Raw genomic sequence first — 20,166 nt, 5'->3', positions numbered from 1 at the left:
TATCAGGACAAACAAAAGCACATCCCTGCAGAAAAGAAGCATGGATTTTTATTTATTTATGTATTAATTCACTGTACACATTACACATCCAGTGAACATCAAGGGAAAATAAAAGTAAAATTCCCTGAACAACCTGGGAGGCTGAGAAACACAGGTCCAGGAGGCACATCTGCTCGCTCCAGCTCCGAGAATAAAAGCCAGGGAAATACCTCAACCAGAGAGCTTCTGAGAACTCCTAGGTGTTCTGTGCTTTATTTATTTTTCTGGAGTTTTCCTTACTTGTATAAATTGTTACATATTCATGGAGTTAGAAACATACAAACAAACACGGCCTTTGTAGTTCAGTAATAAATGAATCTGGGGAGCAGGAGACATGAGTTCATATCCCCGCTTTAATTTATAATAATTCACAGACAACTCCAAAAGACGAGATTTAAGAAAGTACTTTGCAGCATTCAATAACCTTCACTTTTAAGGCACTCAGTGCAAAGATGGAAGATCTGAATTTAGACTTTACTCCGAACCACTATCATTTGAGGCAAATGCCAAAACCCCCAAATAATGTCTAAACACCTATACTGCATAATGCCATATTCTGTGGTGAGATTATACTGCAGTATTTGTTCTAAGATTATAAAATTACTTCTGCTCTGCTACCTGACGGAGCCTCAGAGAAATTCAATGAGTGATTCCTGAAAATTCCTAAGCAAAATAGCACTTAGACTCCTAGGTCACTTAAGACAACATTTTCCAAACAGCTACATTTTACTGAGACAGAGCTAAGTAAAAGAAAAATAAGCTTTAATTTGAAATTTTAAAGAGACAAAACCAATTTAAAATGTCTCCAGGAAACCTGTTTTAACCTTTTCTGGCCCAATGGCAGCTGCTTCTTTTCACCACAGAGTTACCAAGGTAAAGGGCCTGACTGGAATTTCAGACTAGTGATATTTAATGACAGGCAGGGGAAATAATTCTGCGCTTGTCATAACATACCTATATCAATTATGTCTGCAGTAGCTGTTTCAAGGTAGAGGGAGATTCAGTATAAAGTACCCATTGCGAGTCCCAGACCCCACAGTAGATGAGAAATGTCACTTGATATTCTTGAACTCATCCTGTGTGCTCATTAGTCAAAATATCCTTTCAATCCCTTAGGCAGGGGACTCTCCAAATGATGCTGGACAAATACAGCTTTGATCCAAATCATAATCCCACAACTTGTGATTCTCTTGACCACTCACTGGTATAGCATCCCAAAGAATTTGGGACTGCTGAAGGCAACCTTGTGTAGAATCTCTGACCCAGGGAGACATCCACCCCACACACTTCGCCAGGATTTAGGGTTCTCACCTCAACTCACCTCTGCAGGCACAGCAGGGAGAGAAGCAAACACAAGTACAGCAAGTAGAAGGAGAAAATTAATCTTAAAATCATCATACCCAAGGCAACCACTACGCCTACAGGCATCATTTCTTCTCCTTTGCTACCCTAGGTCATGACCCTCATCCAAAAGAGGAAGGAAAGAGACTGTCCTTTCATCATTAATTTCACTATGCCATTCAGGAAAACAACACTGACAACAGCACAAAACCACAGTTTAAGTTGCCACTGGTATTTCAGCCAATGCAAATCACGACCATCAATTGCCTAATATTTCTCATTACCTCTTCACTCTAACAAATTCAACTGCACTTATCCCTCTTCCACCACAGCTGATGAATGCTGTTCTAATTTCAGAAACAAAAACTACCAACTATGTCACCTGAAGCAGAACAGTGATAAGAAAAAGCCTGTGTAGAGATTGTTGCATCATTAAAATTGGATTTAAAAAAATACAACACAACACAGAAAACAATCTATCATGCGTAACTTCAAAGTTACTTGTTTTTGCAAATGCACCTGGGAAGAAACACCTAAGATCACGTAAGTTAGATTTTTAAAAGAAACTAATAAATCTATTCATTTATTTATAACTTACAAGGGACAAAATATTTCTGATGCAGAAGTCAAATCAATGCAGGAACACTATAGCTCAATGAACTGTACACTTTGCATCACACACCAGTCTGGTACATACCAACAAAGAACCGGCATTAACAAGATAAACCAAGGTTAGCAAGCAGCACTTGGGAGATCCTTAGTTTCAACAAAGTTGGGAACAAAGCCAGGTGCAGCACCGAGGTGTCTCCATGGTGAGGTAAGAGCACGGAAGGACGCCTCCTGCACACCGAGTCTCACAGGAACTCAAGGTTATCACTTACTGCAGGTGTTTTCCTAGGCAAGGTCCCGGGATTTTTAGGATGTCTCCTCAGCAGTACTGAATACCGTGAGCATGTTAAAAACTATTCACTGCCTTTTCTGTTGGCTACTTCAACAGAATACCAAGACATCCCAAGCTCCAAGAATTTATCCTGAGCATGCAACAGCATGAACGCAGCACAGACAGAAGAGCCTAAAACCTTAGAGGAAGAATGAAGTTCACAAATTCGCTCCACAGATTCAGCAGGGCTGGTCTGAGAATGAACAATTAACTTCCACAAGTACAACAAACAATTATACACCTTCCCTTGCGAGATTAAGACACACTTTTCTGACCAGAAATGTATACAAAACACTGCAGAAAGTTATTTCTTTTTCCTTTCATCCTCTCCCCAAGGCACAAGTGTTAGGTGTGGTTTGTCATCGCCCTGAACGCCGTGCTGGACGACATGCCACCGCTCTGGCGGGAGGGCTGCAGAAGAATGCACAGACAAAGGGGAGGGAAGACACAATGCCAACTGGCATTCATCTGAGAAATACTTCAAAAGCAAATAATCCAACAGTTTTTCCGTTCAGTGAAATAGTTTCCCTAAGTAACCTGTTTTCAGCGCCTGGGTGTAATTAAATCTCTACTCTCCCACCCCCTCCAACATAATTCTTGCACGTAAATCTTGGCATTTTATATTATTACTTTTACAAATTAATCTTTATGGAGTGTACCGTGATGCTCTCAGGAGGCTCGTACGTTCCTGCGAGTCTTGTGAGAGCTCTGCCAAGAGGTTTTAACTCCTAAACAGATCAAAGAGAAAGTAACAAAATAAAAAGAAATAGGTTTCTCCAGACTGACGGGTCAACCATCTCTCCTCAATAAGAAAAAACGATGGTTTAAATACACAATCAGGGCAATAAACAGGTTTCAAATTTAGAGGAACTATCCCATCAAGTACTATAGTAGCAATTTCTGTACTAATGATTACTGACTGGTTTCACTGAATAGGAGGCCAGTAATCTCACATTAACTTATCAGAGTGGTACAGACCAGACAAGTTACAGATCAAATGTTAGGCCATACAAAAAGCAGCTCTATGGAGTATCAGTCTAAAGAGCAACACAAGCATTGCAGACAAAGTACGCAGAATGCAGAATGCAGAAACTGCCTGCCTATGTCCAATAATTTAAAGTGTCAGAAATGTTACAATGCTGAAAGCAGAGTGCTAAGTGCAGACCTATGTAGGAAATTCTAAGATTTGCCAAAAGACTTGATAGACAATTTGTCTTCTAATCCTGCTACTTAAAAATCTCATCAAGCTTAAGTGACCAAATAATAACAAAGGTATGCCTTAAAGCCAAAGCAAAACGGAATTAAGCCAACAGTGACAGTTTATTTCAGCATTTGAAGATATGAATATATACAAGAGCTATATAGGTTCACATCCTAAATAAAGTTTTAAATTATTTACAATGTTATACTCAATATACAAATTAACCTGTTTCCCCTATTTTTACCACATCTTGACTTTCTGCTCTGTTTGTCAGAACATGTATTTCTGCTCAAAAGGCACTGAACTGCTGCAACTCCAATCACCTTACTTTCTAAGAAAAAGAATCTTAGTGAAAAATAATCCGTTAGCGAAATTGCTTTAGTCTTTGCCTGAAGTATGATTAAGAAGTACAAGTGAAGACATGGCCTCACCAATGAGAGGAACAAAGATATCACTGCAGTCAGCAAGGCTGGGATATCAGATTTTAAAAATACGTGATAAGGATCTTAGTGTCTGGCCTTTCATAGTCCAGACCTATTTACAGTCTAAAACCTTTTTATGCAGCAAACCAAAATGCTACATCTATTCCAAGTCCACAGATGACTATTATAGCTAATTAAGACATCAGCTAAAATAACAAATATCATTGCAAATAATCCTTAAAATAATAACACCGAGTTATCAAATTCCGTATAGCTGATTGCATAATCCATATTCCTACTAATTTCAATGATCTTGTACATCATGAAATTCTTACAGAATCACTCTGATTTTATGCTTTTGATGATATATACCTTCTCTAAGCATATCATGTGCAGAAAATGCAGTAACTACAGTCATCACATGTTAGGTTCTTGGGAAAAACAAATTTCTACATTTAAGAACCAGATCTAGAGTGGGAATCGTGCACAGGTGTAGCTGTTTAACTCCAGAAAGAACTCGCAAATTGAAACTGAAAGTAGAGCATGGAACACTCCTAAAATCTTAGGATGGAGAGTGAATAATGCACGGTGTTCCTTCATCAGCTTGCTGAGGAATTCTTCCAGTCTTTTAAAACAATTGTTTGTATTTGCTTACTAAATACGCACCTTGATCATTTGCAGCATGACATACCAGAACAAGCATTTGGCTTAAAAGAATGAAGCTCAACGTGTCAGTGAAAATGCTGTTTTCTAGGCACATTCTTTTTCACAATAAGAAACACACAATTACTAGATGATAGACAAATGTACTTTGCACACACTGAACACGTAGAACAAATCTTATACACTGCAACACAGAGAAAATAAGTATTTCAGAAATACATAAGAATTTGAAGAACTAGGTAATTAAAAATACCAGAAGAAATAATCCCTAAATACAGGGCAAATAAAATTAAAAAGCACAGTAGCCATCACCTGTATTTTAACGCTTGTGTACTTTTCCCTCTGTGCATTAAGAAAGAAAACCATCTTGGAAAAAAAAGATCTTGTATAATGCACACCCACACAGAGGGTCACAAGAGCTATGAAAGAGATACTTAACACAGGTTCCTGAGTAGATGACAAGCCATTAAACTTTCACCTCTAGGTAGTTATGATGATCTGATGTCTTTTATGATATCTCCCCTTTTTTAATTAAAATCTACAACGTGTTTAACAAGCAATTCTTCCATCAATCTTTGATGTGTTTTACTTATAAAGCAATGACAGTTTTCAGTTCAGTCTCCTTAAAGTTCCAGAGAAACCATTTTCCACTCACTTGCTTTGAAAGCCATTAAAACAACTTGATGAAGAACAGCAGCAGGGGGCTAATAGAAGCCAAGGCTTAGTAACAATCTTTAGACTTTTCTCCTAAGACTTTCTCACAGACGCTCCTCACAAAGATCCTCAGAGCTTTTCATCCTCTCCTTTCTCCCCATCCCCCTAAAAATCAGTTCAAAGTGACAGATGCAACTAACTCTGGGTTTTGCTGTTTTCTTAATTTCACTTCTTGGTTTTGGTAGACTTAATGGACATTTGATTCCCAGAGTGATGGTCATCTCCTCATCATCTTCCTGTTGGGAGAAAATAATACATAGAAAGATTCAAGAAGAAACTGGGAAACATCTTCTAACCTGTAATCTATTTTAAAGAGAGTACTGGTACAGAGAAATGTACCTGTTGCTTAGAAGTCATATACAATGAGCATTCAATTAATTGAATTAAGTAGTGATTAACTGATTAGTGATTTATATACAGTTCTGTGTTTTGCTGCAGTATTTCTGAAACCTTCATAATGACAGTGACCCTGTAACAGAATATAAACTAACGAACTATGCAAGCCAACTGCAAATAATCTTCAGTCACTCTTTAAAAATGGGAACTGTCTGTAACACATAGTGAGTTCTCCAGCTACGGTTTCTTGAAGATGTAGACATCAAAGTTTCATGGAAAACAGAACTATTAGGAGAGTACTTATGCTGATCAGAATCAGTCACACATACCTTTTTATTTATGGTTGGCTATGCTCACCACCATTTTCTTTCTTTATTATTATGGCCACTTGAAGTACAGCCTTGGTTGATCACTCATTTTGGGGAACTTCTGGAACTTCAGAGCTCTACGGATTCTTTAATTGTTGTATTCAGGTGATGCTGCTGTGGTCACAAAACCACACATGGCATTTCTGCAACATGAACAGCTACTTCCATGAAGCTGGGCTATGGAACACAGCTATTCATCCCAGGCTCCAGTTAGAATACCTTGTTCTTTTGAAAACTAGAGCCACAGTATAGTACACACGATTAGGAGCAAAGAGGGACTAAAGGAGGCCAGATACACGTCTCCTCATCTTGAGAAGAGGGGCAGCACATGTGAGAGATCTGAGGTCAGGCAAGACAGATGGCGGGCATTCCCATTACCGCTAAGTCACCTCTTGTCCTTACACCATTGAGCTTTATGTTTTCCAGTTGGTGACTCTCACAATGTGTGTTTCTGCTTTATTTTAGCAAGCTCATATTTGTAAAACAAACTGGAAGAATACATTGTGGAATAAACTTCTAGATGACTGAAAACAAATCATATTGATACTTTCTCAGAGCAATGTCAACAATCATACTTTCTGCAAATCCTCCTGCTGAAGTAATAACTATCAAAATGTTAATGAGAGATTTTTTAATGAAACTTTCTTTAAAAATTAAAAAAAAACACCCACAGAAGAAATTCTAAGTCAGTGAACTGACATACAGTCATATCAGTAACCACTAAAAAAGCTTCTGTTGTCTTTCTGAGAGAATTATATCATAAATATTGGAAAAGAATCCATCACTAATATAAACTAAAAGAAGTCTGAGAAGTACAGAAACAATATGCTAAGGAACAGAAACAGTTACGTATAATTTTCTACAAGCACACCATCACTTTACAGAATTGAAAAAAAGTAAGGCTGGAAGGACCTCACAAGATCAGTCAGTACAACTCTCTTTTAATGGTGGCAGGATCAAACATATGTTATATGAGTGCTATATAATACATGCCAGATACAGAACATGCATCTCAGCACTATCCAGTCAGAGCCTCCATTCAGGCTGTTCCATGATTCAAACTATTCTACCATTTGTGCAATTTGGGCTTTAAAATAAATACTTGTGATAGTATATATGTAGTAACACTGTAAGATTGTTATGCTAGAAGTACAAGACCTAGAGTTCATCATGAATGCTACTGCAGAATAACCATTTAATTAAACTTACCATTATCAATACTTCTTTCTGCATTAGTTTTCAAGTATTAATGCTTACTTCTCCACAAGGGTAAACTTTTTTTCTATTTTCAGGGAAAGAACGTCTCTCACCTTTAGGAGTTTAGCCTCATTTCCCTATAATGTATTCATCACCGCTCAGCACATCTGTCCCAGCAAATCCCATTTCCTGTTCTATTCATGAGGCTCAGCAACCTGGAGCTTTAGTGATTGCCGCCACACTTTTCCCATGGCCTTCTCACCTCTCACCCCCCCACGCACCCCGCTCCCATTGTTTATCATCTGTTCTCCCCTGCTGCAAACTGCTGTCAGATGTTCACTTAGCCCTAATCTTACTCGCTGCCTTTGATATTCTTTCTAATCCAACAACCTGTCAACTGGGGCATCAGCCCATGTCCAGACCAGCTGCTCTGTCACAGGCCCTGAGATTCCCTCTCAGCTCCAAGAGGTATTTAAAGGATTTTGACACAGCAACCGCGACGTGAAACAAATAATTAATGCTGTTTTGATCAGTGTTCGGGGCTTTAGTGTGACATGAGCTGACCACTAAGAAAAACTGAGCTTTACTTTGTTTAAACTTCAATAAACTTTAGTGTTACTGCATGAACAAGATTTTTATCAATGTCTGAAGGACAGTACCAAAAAGCTGAGTTCTTTAACTTGCTTTAGTTAAAAACTATCGAGAATAACTAATCTGGATGGAAGCCAGAGGGGCAGTTAACTTTATATGCCTGCTAAGTAAAGCAGACATGATGTTTTTTTGCAACATCAACTTGTATAGAGTTTTCAAAGCACAGGAGCTGACCTTTTATGAGTTACAGCTGAAAATACAAGTGTATTTTAAATATGGCAGCAGTTGAGGTAAAAATGTGATTTAAAACACACTTGCATTTTCAGAAATATAAGTATGGTTTCATCCCATATAAACCATCAAAGCCAGACATTTTCAAGAATATTCCCATTTACAGAAAATGTCTAATTTGCATAATATTCAGATTTGCTATAAACACTTAAAATGTTACAACGTTCATCTGCTTTAAAACATACCAAATACACATAATGTCATAGCTGAAATTATGATTCAGAAGACAGACTTTTGCACAGGGAAAAAGAAGTTTCTGCTATTTAAGCAAACATATGTATTTTGATCCAAACTGAAAAACAAATAAAGCATTTAGTTGTTGAAGAACATGAATACTACTTTATTTCTCAGATCTAACTGCAATTACTACACAAGAGACAGTACCAAACAAGTCAAAAAAGCCTATTTTATATCCCATAGTAGCCTTATTTCACACCAAAAAAATATAATAAAATCTTAGTGATGGATTTTATAACATGTTTCATCCACTTAGAACTAAACCACTTTTGTTCCTAGGGCTTGTCTATACCAGGACATAAAGAAAATGAATCTGAAGTAAGTACCTTGTTGAACTTGAATTCTGCTAGTTAAACTCCATTAAACCCCTGTGTGGATGCAGTCATTCAGTTTAGTTTACTGCTCCCTTAGGGCACGCGCTGGAAAGTTAACATGGATTAAGGTAGGGTTTGAATTCAAAGTGCAATCGTTCTTTGAAAATGGTTTAACGTAAACAGAACCAGACTCTTTGTTGTAGAATGAGACATGGAGTTAATCAGGAAAGTCCTGTGTAGACAAGCCCTTGCAGATGAGGCTAACGGAGCGGGATTGTTGAAGCCAATGGTTTTCAACCGCTCCATCTGCAGACCTGGAAACATCTTCCAGTGAAGCTGCAGACCTTGGTAGCACATTAAAATCTGCTGATAATTGATGTGCATTCTTAGTTGGCTCACCTGGATGACCTACCAGCAGCCCAATGGCCCTCAATGAGCGACGTATCAGAACTTGAAAAACACTGGTTTAAGCTAAACACAACTTACATACCTCCTCCTAATAGTGAGTCTTAACTCCGTAGCTATTGCACAGTAACTGAAGCAGTCTACCTATTGATGACATTAAATGAGATTTTAATATTAATTTATGCAAGTGTAGACACATTTCAGCCCCATGCAAGGATGCCACAAAAGATGCTTGACAGAGCGTTATTCTTTCCAATAAGTGACATTTGCTGTCATAAATTTGTTAAAACCCAATATGACTGACCTAAACATGTGAAGTTTTGTCACTGCCAACTACTTTTCATGTATTTACTTCAAAGAACACTACATTCACTTATCAAAGCATGCTGGATAAAGAAATTAAGACTAATACAACATAATATTCACTGAAACAAGAACAAGTACTAGTGTTCTTTTCAACTACGTCTCCTATTAACTAATTCTTCTCATTTCCTCCTTCGGTAATTCAAAAACGTCTCATACAAAAATAACTTGTACAAATTTCCAGAGTTGACTTCAAGGTATATGGCAGAGCCAGAAGCAGATACACCTAGATGCACTATTTCTTTTCTTAAACCTGTGCTCTAATTGCAAAGAACACTGTTTCACTCAAAGGAAATTATATTTCCCCAGTATTTAAATCCCTAATGCTATCATCACAAAAACTTCATGTTTCTTTTCTTTCACCCATATGAAAGAATTATACTGCAGTTCAACCATAATTCCCAGTTAACACAGCAGCAGTCAGATCAAAAAGCTGTCTCCTCCAGGATCCTGCCTCTGACAGAAGCCAAAATGCCTAAGGAAGAATATACTGCTAAAATACTTTCAGCCTCCTGCAATTTGCAGCTCAGGGACTTCCTGAGCTAGAAGCGTTATGTTTGCATTTAAGATTAATGTTATATACTGACATAACAGACTTGACAAGCTGAAGGATATGAGACAAATTTTGGAGTGAAAATGGCATCTCCTTGTATTGCACTACTGCTTTGACAAAATGAACTGCAAATAAATGTATTACTCGGTAGCATATTTCTTACTACTGCAGCCTTTTGAAGATTCAACAGAAGACTTACTTGTTTGAACAGGTAACTTAAAAATCTGTTTACTCCCTCAACAGCATATTTTTTAACTGTCAAAATAGAAAAGAATCTTTTATGTTTATAAAAAAGCAGACGGAAGTTCCAGATAATATTTCAGGCAGCTGGGCATATTCATGTTGCCATTACCATATAAAAAAATAAATCAGATTATAAAATCAGACTGTTAATATCATTGTAACACTGCACCGCTTCGCTTTTTTCATCGTCAAAGTTTTCATTATATTAATGCTAAACGCCTCACTTCTCTCTGCATGTATACATAGAATCAGGGTTTTAATCTTCATGGCATCTCCAAGACAGTTAAACTGCAAAGGCACAGAAACAGAGTGGTTGCTTATGGTCACAAAAGCAAGCAGCAGCAAATCGTAGAAATAAGAAAGTGTTTGTTCACTAATGAATTGTGCACTACTTCTGAGGTACATTTTCTACCCATTATAAAGTTCATGATGTGTTAAAATCTACAATAGTCTTGAAAAATACTTTAGAATCGCTGTAAAACTCAGAGAGATTATAAATGAATTCCCTTAACACTGAATGAAAACATCATGCATTAAAATGAAATTGAAGGGAGCATTTTTCACATTTAACTTCAAAATGAATGATTCCAAACATTAAATGAATGGGGAAATGTGACGCTCAGGCACTGGACTACTCTGAAGTACAGAAAGAACATGAAGCTCACGTAAGGACAAATACTTCCAGTTTACCACTACCGACTGTATGGTTCACAGAGTTTTTGAGGTTTATTCCACATCATTGAAACAGATGCCCATTCACCATTCCATAGATTTGAAATACAAACTCACATACATACTGGGAAAATTACTGACAGTTGATGTTAGCATAGGAGCAAACTTCTGAAAGTTCTTGGGCTGAACGCACATATATGTTTATACAATGCAAGGAAACAGTGGCAAGAGCTCCCTTGCCAAAGCAACCTTCAAAAACAAAGCTACAGGAGTCCGGGCTAGATCCACAAAGGCTTTGAAATGTGAGCTCTGGGCAACTGTTTCTGTAACAGCTCAAGATATTCCCCCAACTAGACGCTTCCCCCAGCTGATGCTCTGCCTCCTGTTGAAGGATACTCTTCCCAGCACAGAAGTCACAAAAAAAAAGAAAAATGCAAAGGTACTTAGTTCTGTGCAAAGCTCAGTAATATACATTAAAGCGCTGATGGAGGTCAGTTTGAACTGGAACATCAGAGGTAAGAGCTGGAGCAAAACTACTCTGCTTTACACTGATTCTCAGAGACTAATAACCGCTAGCACAGGGACAAACAGTTGCATGCAGTAACTTCTGAAATTACTATGGCAAGATTCACTAGAGCTCTGTCTGTCAAAACCCTGTGTTAGGGTCCAAATCCAACATGCAGAACCACTGAAATCCCTGCTCAGGTGCTGATGAAGACGACTATGTTGAAACCAGATTCCCATTTGGATACTTAATGCTGCCTCAAATCCCAACTGTTACTACTCAGAGTCTACTTCATAACTTAAGCAGAATTCTTAAACTTGGTATGTGGTCTGTCTGAAATATAGGCCAGTGCCAGGCTAACACACAAAAAACAGAGCTGGAGATTTACACACCAATGTGCTCTCAGCAGTGAGCACACTCTCCTGTGATGTGGGAAGCAACATTAATTGAAGCAAGATCTTGCAGACTGACTCTACCACATCCCAGGGAAATGCCCGAGCCCTTGGGCATTGAGTTAATCTCTCATTAGCCATCTCTCTGGTCTCTCGAATAAATTATTTATGAAAAGCAGAAGAACTTTAACAGGAAAAAGTGAAAAGAGATTTACCATGGAGTTCTGGTAAAGAAGCCATTCTTTGGGAGGTGATATATGGCGTTTTTTGGTTTTATTTGTTTGTTTTAAAGCTACTTTAGACAACAAACCAATCTGCACTTTGAGAACAAGTACACATTAAAACTAGCCAGATGCTATCCTATATGTGAAATAAATGAATTATCTTCTTTTAGTACCAAGCAGAACAAAAATATGTAAACAGGGTTCCTACTGACAAAATGAAGAGGATATTCATCAGGCTACACGAGGTACTTTGTCCATCCCTCACCCTCAGGCCACCCCACTTAAAATAACGCAGCTTACTTGACTGAGGGCCCCATCTTGAGGAAAGGGTTGACAGCTGAAGATCCCGAGTAGAAAGTGAGAAATATTTTGAGGAGCTGTTAGATGTCTATTTTAAAGAACATGTTTTTAAACTGTACCTTACCCCTCCCTGTTGGCCCTAACCAAATCTGCCTACAGTTTGCTGAATTCCATTACTTCTTTACTGCACTTCCATTTCTACCTTTGCACCACACAAAGACAGAACAAATCATTTTAAAAAGTGGTTGGTACAGTGATTTGTTCGGAGAGCCAGGCTACTCCCACAGCTTGGATGCCCAACACCAAGCTGCATGTTGCCTCAATTCTCATGGTTCAAAACCTAGAATTCTTTCAGAAGGGTGTACGCCTACTTTTATGCTCTATAGGAAACATTCAGAGCTCCTAACTTTCATTTAAAACATGAGTGGGTGTAGGAAGAGGAAGATGAAACACCTCATATGGAAAGATCTCATGACCCCCCCCCCCCATTAAAAGCACAGATCCACTGTGGGCATAAATTGCTGTAACTTCAGGAACTCCTATGACTAAAGACAACCCTCACTACTACTCAGCTCAATAGCCAGAAACCTACATCTTTCTCACGGTCTTTTGGAAGAATATTTCTATATGTAAGCAAATATAACAGGTTCAATCCAAAGGATGACTCAAGCTCTTAGAACACAGGGAAACTTAGGACTCAAGCACAAAGCTAGAAAGACATTGCTGGAGTTTTCTCTAACATGACAGTAGCCACTTGAATTGATGCCAGTATCTAGAACTCTGTTCCTGCGTGCGCCCACAACTCCCTGTCTGAACATCCAGATACCCACGGAAGATACTCAGCTGGCCAAAACATGAATCCAATCTTTGGGCCTACGATTTTGCAAGTGTTAAGCGCCTCTGATGAACAGGTAGGAGACGATCTGAGTCTTTGGCTCCACTTTTGATCGGGTGTACCCACAATCTTATCCGCCTGCGTAGCCTGTGTGGGCTCTCAACAGTATTTACTCAGCATTACTGAATGGATGTCTTGCAGATTTCTGGTGGTCTGGAAAACCGCAAGAACAACAGTGGTTTACAACTCAGTGGGGTGCGGGTTGAATGGATAAAATCAGACTAGCAGGGTAAACCGTGATACAAATCACCTACCTCTAAATTTATGTTAAACCGCTGAAGACTTGAATGTTTTAGCTATAGCGATGGGATCAAGATTTCATCCACATAAGTAGCATAATTTTTAGATGAAATGTCTTAGAATCAACGCTGTAATGTGCATGTTCATGATGAAATGTCTAGGAATCAATGCTGTGACATAAGTGCTCATGAATGCTTAGAAATAATCTTAAAACCACATGTTGTATGTAAAATTTCTTTCAATTTCCTATTTGTACAGGAAAGTACTAGCTGAAAAAACAAAACGAAACAAAACAAACCAAACTAATAAAATAAAAGCTCTCATTCTATATACATCTTTGGACAGAGGATTTATGTTGAAGTATCAATGTCTGGTTTAGGAACGTATCTGTTTGAAAATAGATTTCGAAATTTCAGTCTTCAATGCCCAAATCTCCTCCACTCATATAAACACAAAAATATGTCTCAATTAATCTTCTTCAGTCTGCAATAAATCATAGGGGACATGCTATTGCATCACAAAAAGTACCCGTAAGATCATCCCAAGCCTTCCAATTATAGCATGATGCCGCATATTGCATAAAGTATCCAAACTAGTTTCTGTTTTCACAGTGCAGCGAATGCCATTATTTAAATTTTCCTCATTTAGATGATTCTGTTTCTCAGAAAGACTTTTTTATTAGCTTTGGGTTAACTTCTGCAAGCACGTGCAGCGAATTTGTGGAACAGGGAAACTAGTTTTACTCCAGATACATCTCCAATTACGAATGGAGAAGAAAAAAGTTTCTATTCTTTTTCCATCTAGGGAATAAAATTAAAAAAAAAAAAATGGCCAAGGGGAAAACCTACTCAGCATAAAATGGTTAAGATCAAGGGCTAGATTTCGGAAATAATTTTCAGTTTTCGATGAGTGGTGGAATTTTCAGGAGTTCTTAAGCAGGTCAGGCACCAAACTCCCTTAGATTTTAGACAGTTAACTGTTTAGGTATGTAACGAGGTTTTCAGCAGGCCGAAATGTCTTTGAAACAAGTAGTCAAATGACTAAGAATATTTAGTATTTCCTCTGGTTAGTAAGTCTGCTTTTAAATGCAAAAGGTGTAGACAGTCGTGCGCTCATTGAGCTCTCAGTAGGCTGGCCCCAAGCCAGCTCTTGTGCACATTCATTTTAAGACAGTGATGTGGCCAAGGGAAACAATCTCTGCCCTCAACCAGCCCCCAAACACTCATCCCTAACCACCACATTACCACCTCCTCTCTGCCAGCACAAGCATTTGAATGGAATCAGAGACCTTGTTTGGGTTAAAACCAGCTTATTTTTTTGGCCAGATTAGGTTTGACCTGGACTACATCCCTGATTCCAGCTACTGTTGCTGCACAAACAGTCGTGTATGGAGGGGAAGTAGCAAGACGTGCAGAAAGGGCAAGTCGTCTTCTTTTGGTGGCAATGCTGGTCTCTGTGAAATCACAGCATGTGACCAAACACATCCTTGTTGCTTCTTTACCATACTCATCGCATTTAAGGCACTTTTATTCAATTAAATGTAATTTTGTGATACTGTTTTGTACATTTTAATTAAATGCCATTTTCATGTAAATAGAGCATGACTCAGAAATGAAAATGAAATTAAGAAGTAGGATTTGTCGCTTATAAACTATGCCAGCAAAAACTCAGAACATGAAGGAACATTCTTCAAGTTTTCTTCTATCTAAAAAGAAATAATTCAGTGTGAAGCTTTCAGCTGTTTGCGAATCAAGATGTTTACTTATCCCAACCAACGAGAAAATACATTTCTTTAGAAAAATCATGTACAAAATGTATTAAAAAAGGTAAAGAAAAAAAAAGATCAGTTCATCTGCTTTGATGCAAGCTATTTGAACCCTTACTTTTATTTTTGTGCTATTTGAACCCTTACTTTTATTTTTCTGCATCTTATCTCACTCTTGGACTTAAACACACCTCCTCCATATACATTCCCTCTTCTGCCTTTTAAACTGATGAGTTTCAAAGCAAAGCAAAGAAGGTATAAGAGTGAGAAGATGTGGTGTGCAGCCTGCACTTCTAGGGCTGTCCAAATTCTTCTGCATTTCCACTTCTACCCCTCTACCCAGGTAAGAGGGGTCCAAGCCTGACAATGTTCAAGAAGAGACTGGACAAGGCCCTCAGACACATGGTGTGAACTGTGGGGTTGTCACGTGCAGGGACAGGAGTTGATCTCAATCCTTGTGTGTCCCTTCTGAATCAGGACATTCTATGATTTAACTTTTCACACTGCGCATTCACAGAATCACAGAATGTCAGGGATTGGAAGGGACCTCGAAAGATCATCCAGTCCAATCCCTGCACCAGAGCAGGAACACTTAGACGAGGTTACACAGGAATGTGGCCAGGCAAGTTTTGAATGTCTCCAGAGAAGGAGACTCCACAGCCTCCCCGGGCAGCCTGTTCCAGTGTTCTGTCACCCTCACTGCGAAGAAGTTTCTTCTCATATTTAAGTGGAACCTCCTGTGTTCCAGTTTGCACCCATTACCCCTTATCCTATCATTGGTTGTCACTGAGAAGAGCCTGGCTCCATCCTCATGGCACTCACCCTTTATATATTTATAAACATTCCTGCCACTGTTGGAAAGACCAGTTCTCAGGGATCCTCTGAAAGGTGACTCACATTGATATAAATGCGATAAGGAAAGGGATTTCCTTCCCTGCTTCCCACCTGCACTGACGCTGGCATGACTTGGCAATGGAAGTAACAACCTGCCCGCCAGCAATGGGCTCTATCTGCTAATTATCAGCAGCAAAGCAAGGCCCAAATCAAGAGGTGCCCTGCTCAAGGACGAACCAAAAAGAACGGGGTTAAGACAGAATGGGGTTAAGACAGCCCCAAAGCGGGTGAGGCAGCAGGCACCCGGGGGCACGGAGCGCCCATGCAGGGGCTGGTGGCACACCCTGAGGCAGTGCCCTGCACAGGCACCGGCGTCTCGGGCCACCTTCAGTGTCCCCCTGGACCACCCTTCCCCGCCGGGCAGGGGCAGCGCAGCCGCCCCAGGGGCGGTTCCGGGCCGTGCGGGGCGGGAGGGCGCCATGAGCCGCAGGCTCCTCCGGAGACACCGCCGCAGTCCCAAAATGGCGGAGGGGGAGGGGAGGGTTGCAGGACAGCAGAGGAGCCCCCGGGCCAGCCGGCCCTTTTCCTTCGGCCTCCCGCCCCTCCGCGCTACGACGAGCGGGGTGGGGCCCCGCCGGCCGGCCGCGGCGGAGTGACGAGCTAGCGCGGCCATGAGGGAAGGGTCTGGGCGGCAGCGAGGGGCGAGCCGCCGGCGGCCGGCGCCACTCACCTGCCGGTAGCAGAGGCGGAAAGGCCGCACGTAGAGGGAGGAGGTGCAGGGCTGGAGCACCAGCTCCTCGATGGCCTCCATCGCTGCCGGGGGCAGCGCCCGCCGAGAGCTGGAGGAGGAGGAAGGGGAGAGGCGCGCGCAGCCGCCGGTGACCGGGCCGAGGGCGGCGGCCAGGGCCGAGCTCAGCGGCCAGGGCCGAGCTCAGCCGGGCAGGGCCGAGCTCAGCCGGGCAGGACCCGGCCGGGCCGGGCAGGGCCAGGCCCCCGGCGCGGTGCTCAGCCCCTGGCGGGCCGGCCGGCAGAGCCGTGACAGGCGTCCTCCTGCCCCCTTCCCTCTGAGAAGAGCCGAAATCCTGGGTTTCACTCCCAAAATGGGGATGTGGCAGCAGCAGCACAGAGGGACCTTGTCACCTTTGCTCTGCAAAAACACCCAAGTGCTGAATTTTCATAGGATCATTTCAGTTGGAAGAAACCCTCAGGATCATCGAGTGCAACCATAACCTCACTCTAGCACTAAACCGTGTCCCTAAGAACCTCATCTAAACGCCTTTTAAACTCCTTCAGGGATGGTGACTCCACCACTGCCCTGGGCGGCCTGTTCCAATGCCTGACAACCCTTTCTGTGAATTTTGGTACAGGTTGTCCTGATCCTCCGTGTACATAAGGATTTGCAGGATTGCTGTTAAAAGCACGTTCTATTCCGTGTGCCTGCAGGGTATTTTCATGTCAAAATGGGAGTTTTATGAGTCGTGTGGAAAATGCAGGTGCAAATAGAGGTTCACTGGTAACTTGCAACCCGTCATTCGGTGCTTCCCAAACTTTACGGGTCGCATCCAGTCATGGACACACATCCAGCCTGTGACGGAAGAATAAATGCAGCTTCATTATACTAATCTGGCTGTTTTCAATGGCAAAGTTACAAAATAATTACTCTCTCTCCTTTTACTATTTTTTTTTATAACCAAATCACTGTTCTTTTTAACAATTTCCTGATTTCCATAGGAGTTTGATCACCATTATCCAACATTAGGTTAGATTCCCTTTGATGTTTTAATATTCCTGATAATGATTTTCTAGATTCATGAGCAACGGAGCTCACAGTTTGTCGTGGTTGTTATCTCTGGTTTGTGTTCACTTTCTGTGCAGATGTTCCAGTGTACAGATATTTTAGTTTCTATGTAAATCAAATTATTTTGTCAATATATCGACCACACAGAATAATCTGAACTTTATCGCATCTGTTTCTTTTTTTTAATTCTAATCTACTTCCACTACATTACTCAGAAAGTTTTTTATCATGCTATGTGGTAACAAAAATCTTACCAATGTAGCTAAAAAGAACAGATTCAGCAATTACAAAACTTAATAAGAAGTGAATGAGGCAGCACTTACATTGCAGAACTCCTACTAGCAGTTCTAATAACGCAAGTGACAAAAAAGGAGACTGAAAAGTGTGTTTTTAAAGAATATATTTGCAAAGCTTTCGTAATGAATAGGCAACTAAGTAGCTTTGAAAATATTTGTGTAACTCTGTTTGCGTAATTGGGTATGTCGCTATATCTCTGTTTTTTTTTTCAGAATGGTGTCGAGGGACCTTAATCTATATTTTTCTATTAAATTATTTCAGTCTTGCAAGTCCAATTTAAGTATAAACGCAGTTTCCATGCACAGCAAGTTTACAGAATCTGTGTTTGCTTATACAAAAAGTTACTGGCTACCCAGGTCAGTTCAGCCAGTTAGATTGCCCTCTTCAATAAACATTCTGACACCACTTTTAGGTTTTGAGTGTGTGTGTGTTTTGGGGAACGTGCCATAGCATGTGATGGATTGCTTATTTCATTCTTGGTCTTAGTGGGGAAGCTTTTGGGGTTGTGATGTGTCACAGATCTGGTCTCGCTGATGTACCTGTGACAGTTCAGCACAGTGTTGCAGAAAAACACATTTCAGGGTGCTGTAGTGTTGCAACTGAAAGTTGTAGACTACTTTATCAGAAAATACTGTGTGAATACACTAGGTGACCTAAGGATTTAACAGGCTGGGACTGAGGAGCTGCTTTAGTGTTACCATTTTACAGGTGAAATCTGAGTTGAGAAAATAAACAGGAAAAATGTGCCCTGCATACTGAGACTACTGTTGAGCAGCTGGACCTGAGTTTCGTTATGATTCTTTGTTAAGGCCTGGATGCTCTGCGCAGCAAGTGGCTTTACCTTTGCAACTCCAGGAACTCTCCTGGGAAGGAAATGCCACACAGCTCCTGCTTGTTCCAGTGGACAATAATGTAGTGACTAACTTCACAGAATCACAGAATGTTAGGGATTGGAAGGGATTTTGAAAGATCATCTAGTCCAGTCCCCCCGCTGGAGCAGGAACACCCAGATGAGGTTACACAGGAAGGTGTCCAGGCGGGTTTTGTATGTCTCCAGAGGAGACTACACAGCCTCCCTGGGCAGCCTGTTCCAGTGTTCTGTCACCATCATTGTGAAAAAGTTTCTTCTCATATTTAAGTGGAACCTCTTGGGTTCCAGTTTGCACCCATTACCCCTTGTCCTATCATTGGTTGTCACCGAGAAGAGCCTGGCTCCGTCTTCCCGACACTCACCCTATATATATTTATAAACATGAATGAGGTCACCCCTCAGTCTCCTCCAAGCTAAAGAGCCCCAGCTCCCTCAGCCTTTCCTCACAGGGGAGATGCTCCACTCCATCATCTCCGTTGCTCTGTGCTGGACTCTATCCAGCAGTTTCCTGTCCTTCTGGAACTGAGGGGCCCAGATGTGGACACAATATTCCAGATGTGGTCTCACCAGGGCAGAGTAGAGGGGAAGGAGAACCTCTCTTGACCTACTAACTTTTGGATGGGTGAGACGCACTCCTTCTTTCCTCTTCCCTTGTATGGCTTTTGTAGCTGGTCTGTGCTGACTGATGCAGTGACTCTGACCTGACACTAAATGCACTGGCTTCATGGCAAGAAGTGTGAGTCAGGTTCTCTAGGCAAGCGGCAATGTCGTGCCACAATGGGCCAGCCCCAATAGGCTTGCCTCTGTGCTGCCAGTTATTTCGCTTCCACTGCTGTAACCACCCCCACAGGGCATTTGCCACCATCCATGAGTCTGTGTAGAGATGAACTGCTGGCCACTTTTCTCTTTCTGCAGCAACTGTTTGTAAAGCCTGATGGGGTTCCAGCCAGTCCTGATGTGGTACATGCTGACGCAGCCCAGCGAGTAGGACACAATAGAGACTTTCTCTCCTTTCTCTTCAAACTCTGGATCCTGGGAGCAGAAGAGTGTGTATAGACATTTCATCTCCTGCTGCAGCCCTTTCACCATTTCATCTCTGTAAAGAGGACTTGTATAATACATTATATCCATCACGCTGCTGTTCAGCATATTCCT

General features: G+C 40.9%; 1 protein-coding gene and 1 long non-coding RNA gene across 4 annotated transcripts in view; one reads left to right on the top strand and one right to left on the bottom strand.

The window, feature by feature from the left end:
- The window catches only part of NUDT14 (nudix hydrolase 14), a 60,277-nt gene extending 43,071 nt beyond the window's left edge, over positions 1 to 17,206 (bottom strand). Inside the window, exon 1 of one of the 3 annotated variants that reach the window (XM_065063290.1) lies at positions 16,776 to 17,206. In XM_065063290.1, coding sequence (XP_064919362.1) covers positions 16,776 to 16,856 — 81 coding nt within the window. In that variant the 5' untranslated portion in view covers positions 16,857 to 17,206. Of the gene's footprint in view, positions 1 to 2,261; positions 2,420 to 12,311; positions 12,518 to 16,775 lie in introns of those variants that run through there. The other 2 variants (XM_065063292.1, XM_065063291.1) reach the window with 2 other exon arrangements.
- LOC135579522 (uncharacterized) overlaps positions 12,813 to 20,166 on the top strand; it is a 32,354-nt gene continuing 25,000 nt past the window's right edge. Inside the window, exon 1 of the long non-coding RNA XR_010472724.1 lies at positions 12,813 to 13,222. This is a non-coding gene — a long non-coding RNA (uncharacterized LOC135579522). The remainder of the gene's footprint in view (positions 13,223 to 20,166) is intronic.

The sequence above is a fragment of the Columba livia genome, chromosome 5, assembly GCF_036013475.1.
Source record: "Columba livia isolate bColLiv1 breed racing homer chromosome 5, bColLiv1.pat.W.v2, whole genome shotgun sequence".
Taxonomy (NCBI): Eukaryota; Metazoa; Chordata; class Aves; order Columbiformes; family Columbidae; genus Columba; species Columba livia.
Note: the sequence above shows the minus strand (reverse complement) of the source record. Positions and strands in the feature narration are given on the sequence as shown.